This window comes from Populus euphratica, unplaced genomic scaffold (genome assembly GCF_000495115.2).
Source record: "Populus euphratica unplaced genomic scaffold, PopEup_1.0 scaffold2.1, whole genome shotgun sequence".
Taxonomy (NCBI): Eukaryota; Viridiplantae; Streptophyta; class Magnoliopsida; order Malpighiales; family Salicaceae; genus Populus; species Populus euphratica.
Window position 1 is genome coordinate 357,245 of NW_011499846.1, and position 3,138 is coordinate 360,382.

General features: G+C 36.3%; 1 protein-coding gene across 2 annotated transcripts; it reads left to right on the plus strand.

Moving 5' to 3' along the window:
- The first annotated feature begins 557 nt into the window (after positions 1-557).
- LOC105128696 (kinesin-like protein NACK1) lies at positions 558-2,923 on the plus strand. Of its 2 annotated transcripts, none has more exons than XM_011030482.1 (5): positions 558-719; positions 897-979; positions 1,563-1,798; positions 2,281-2,370; positions 2,465-2,923. In XM_011030482.1, the coding sequence occupies exons 3-5, from the start codon at positions 1,576-1,578 to the stop codon at positions 2,509-2,511; spliced, it is 360 nt and encodes a 119-aa protein (XP_011028784.1). In that variant the 5' UTR covers positions 558-719; positions 897-979; positions 1,563-1,575; the 3' UTR covers positions 2,512-2,923. The 2 variants fall into 2 exon arrangements, with proteins under 2 accessions (XP_011028784.1, XP_011028791.1); XM_011030489.1 differs by lacking the exon at positions 558-719 and adding an exon at positions 727-802.
- The last annotated feature ends 215 nt before the right edge of the window (positions 2,924-3,138 follow it).

The following is a 3,138-nucleotide window of genomic DNA, read 5'->3' on the forward strand; positions in this document are numbered from 1 at the left end:
TATTCCCGTTCTTATTCTGCTTCCGAACATGTGAGATCTACGAGAGAAGCATTTAGTGATGATCTTAAACTTCCAAATCTGGCCTCACTCTAGAGCTGGCAGAAATAAGGGAAAGTCAAGATAAATGGTGGTGGTAACCGAAAGCTGTAAGAGGTGTCAAATGTGATGATAAACAATAATTAATAACCTAATTAAGGTTTAGTTGGTGTTTGCTATTGCAGCCAAAATATTATTAGCTAAAAAATTGATTTTGTTCTTGTTTATAATTAATTTTATTTATTTTTGAATTGTTTTGATGTACAATATTAAAAATAAATTTTTTAAAATAAAAAATATATTATTTTAATATATTTTTAAATAAAAAATAATTTGAAAAGCAATTTCTACAGTAATCCAAGACAAATTAAATAAAACATCCTTAGATGGCTGATTTAGTTATGTTAACCGGATGTTTTTATTTTTTTGGTGTGTCTTGTGGGTGGGTTATGTGTTTAGCGCGGTAGTTTTAAATGAAGGGCTAACGATAACGTCCAACGGAGCACCTAGGAAAGCAACAAACCACCACAGTTAAGACTCCGTAACAACCACTCAGAAACACCCCACTCATTTGCCTTGAAATATCTCCCATTTAAGACCACAAAAATAGCCCATTAAGAGTAATAAAGTGAAGGCACAAACAATCCTTGTTCCCCCCCTACGTTTCCTTCAAAATTCACAAGGTGCCTTTTTTAGATTTTTTTCTTGTTATGTTTAAGTTGTTGCATGCCAATGCAGCCAAGAAAAAGACTGTATGATGCTAAAAGTTTGTCTTTTTGGAGTTAAATTCTTGAATTCTGTTTCAAAATCCTATCTTAGTTGGGTTTTGGTTTATAAGATTGGAGAGTTTGATGCTGCAGGGATCAATTTGAAAATTCACTGACAAGTTAAGGAGGCAGCGATTATTCTTAGAAAGCTCAAAAACATTCCTTGAAAGAGAGCTGTAAGTCAATTCTTTCTCAATTTCCAATGTTAAATTATAAGTTCTGCTCCACTGCTTTTTTGTTTTTTGTTTTGTTTTGTTTTTATATTGAGAATGGTCTGTAATAGAACATGAGACAGACTGCAACAGGGAAGCAAACTCCAACTTCGTTTGTATTTTAATTAGATAAGCAAATGCTTGTTTGACTCAAAATGAATAATGTAATAGCTGATGAATTGGCTTATTTACTTGGCCATGCCTTGTTTTATTAAACGATAAATACAGGATATTAAAGAAATGGGGTTTCTTTGCCCGAGACAATGAACTGACCGAAAAATGCCGGTGAATTTAGCGACGACCCATGATTAGTTTGTCAGATTTAAGATGATTGTGCTGTTAAGTTTTGATGGTGGCCCTTACGTTATCTGGAGCCAAACAAAATTGATTTATCAAGCAGATTCAAAGCATATGTCATTAACTGAACAAGGAAGGAAATGGCTGTGGGGGAGAGATGAAAATGAGAGAGTCAGAATGATTATTTATGGCATATATGAATATGACAATTGGTGATAGATTGACCTTTCTACATATGAAAAAATTTCAGTTTTGTTTGGAGAATGGGAGCGATGGGGGCAGCTGATGCGGATGGGCCAATGCACGGGCTGAGTGGTGGTGGTGAGGAGAAATTTTTTGTTTCAGTTCGGCTGCGGCCTTTGAATGAGAAGGAAATCGCAAGGAATGATGTATCAGATTGGGAATCCATCAATTATGACACTGTCATATACAGGAATAACCTTCCAGTGTCTGAGCGGTCCATGTACCCAACAGCTTATACATTTGGTCAGAAATTGCTTATCACTTTTTTAGTTTGTTTTCATTTTCTTTGTTTATTGCATCTGCACTTCTATTGATGTCACAAATGATTAATAAGGCCGCCATGGTTGGATATAACTTCATCACATCTGCTGTGCAAATTACACTGTTCTGCTGAATTATCACAAGCGTTTTGCTTGAACGTTATAGTTTGGGAACTTGCAATGTGGCTTAGTCTTTTATTATGTATTCATATTTCTGAGTTCATGTATACGGATCTCCTAATGCTGACTCTTTCCTGAGTTTTGGCCTCAACTTCTTCTCTTTTGCTCTTGCAACAATATTGTAAAGTTGCTGGATTTGTATTAATGAGTTTCTTTTGCATGTTCACTGCCGCTGTCCCTAGGAGCATCTTTATGGAAGTATACTTTTGCATCACAGAATATTTTCAAATACTCATCCCATCCGTCTTGTTTCTTTCTGTTGTTTGGTTAATTTGTTAATGATAGATAGAGTATTTGGGTCTGATTGCTCCACTAAGCATGTATATGGAGAAGGAGCCAAGGAAGTTGCTCTTTCAGTCGTCAGTGGTATAAACTGTGAGTACAACCTCCTTTGTTCATTGTTGAAATTTCTGTTTGTGTTTTTTTATCTTTTTCCTTTTGTATTCCTCGCAATGTTGAATTTCTTCAGCAAGTGTATTTGCATATGGAAAAACGTACAGTGAGTGGAATTACTGAGTACACTGTAACAGATATATATGACTGTGGAGAAGGTAACGAGAATACTTGATACAATTTTCTATCATTACTCTAAATACTCCATTTTTTTTATTCCTTAGATGTTCTCCTTCTCGATGAAAATTTATTGTGTTCCCCCCTTTTGGAGTTCAAGGAAAGAGAGTTTGAAATTCTCTGCCAAGGAGATTTACAACGAATCCGTCAGAGACCTCCTTAGTACAGATGCAACTCCTCTCCGACTTCTAGATGATCCAGAGGTGATATTCATTTTAGGTGTGAGTTGTGAGAAAGCTTGTAAATCCGATGTAAAATTGTAACGCTGATGCTTCCCTTTTATCTGTTCTTCTTCTCATCTTTTCGGGGTTAAACAGGACCTCTTATAGAATAAATGGTAGCTTCTTGGGTAGCATAATGGAGTTTGTCACGGGGTAATTTTTCGCTACGTGAATAAACCCGTGCGGCAGCCTAGTCCCTCGCTAGACTCAACCTTCCCTCGTCTATCCACTCGTGTTTGCCTATTAACTAAGTGTTTCCCTCACCCGAGAGGTTTCCCCACTTTCCCATGTTAAAGACAAGCGGAATACACAAGTAGAATTGCTCTTAACCAAGCACACTGAGATTACAAGA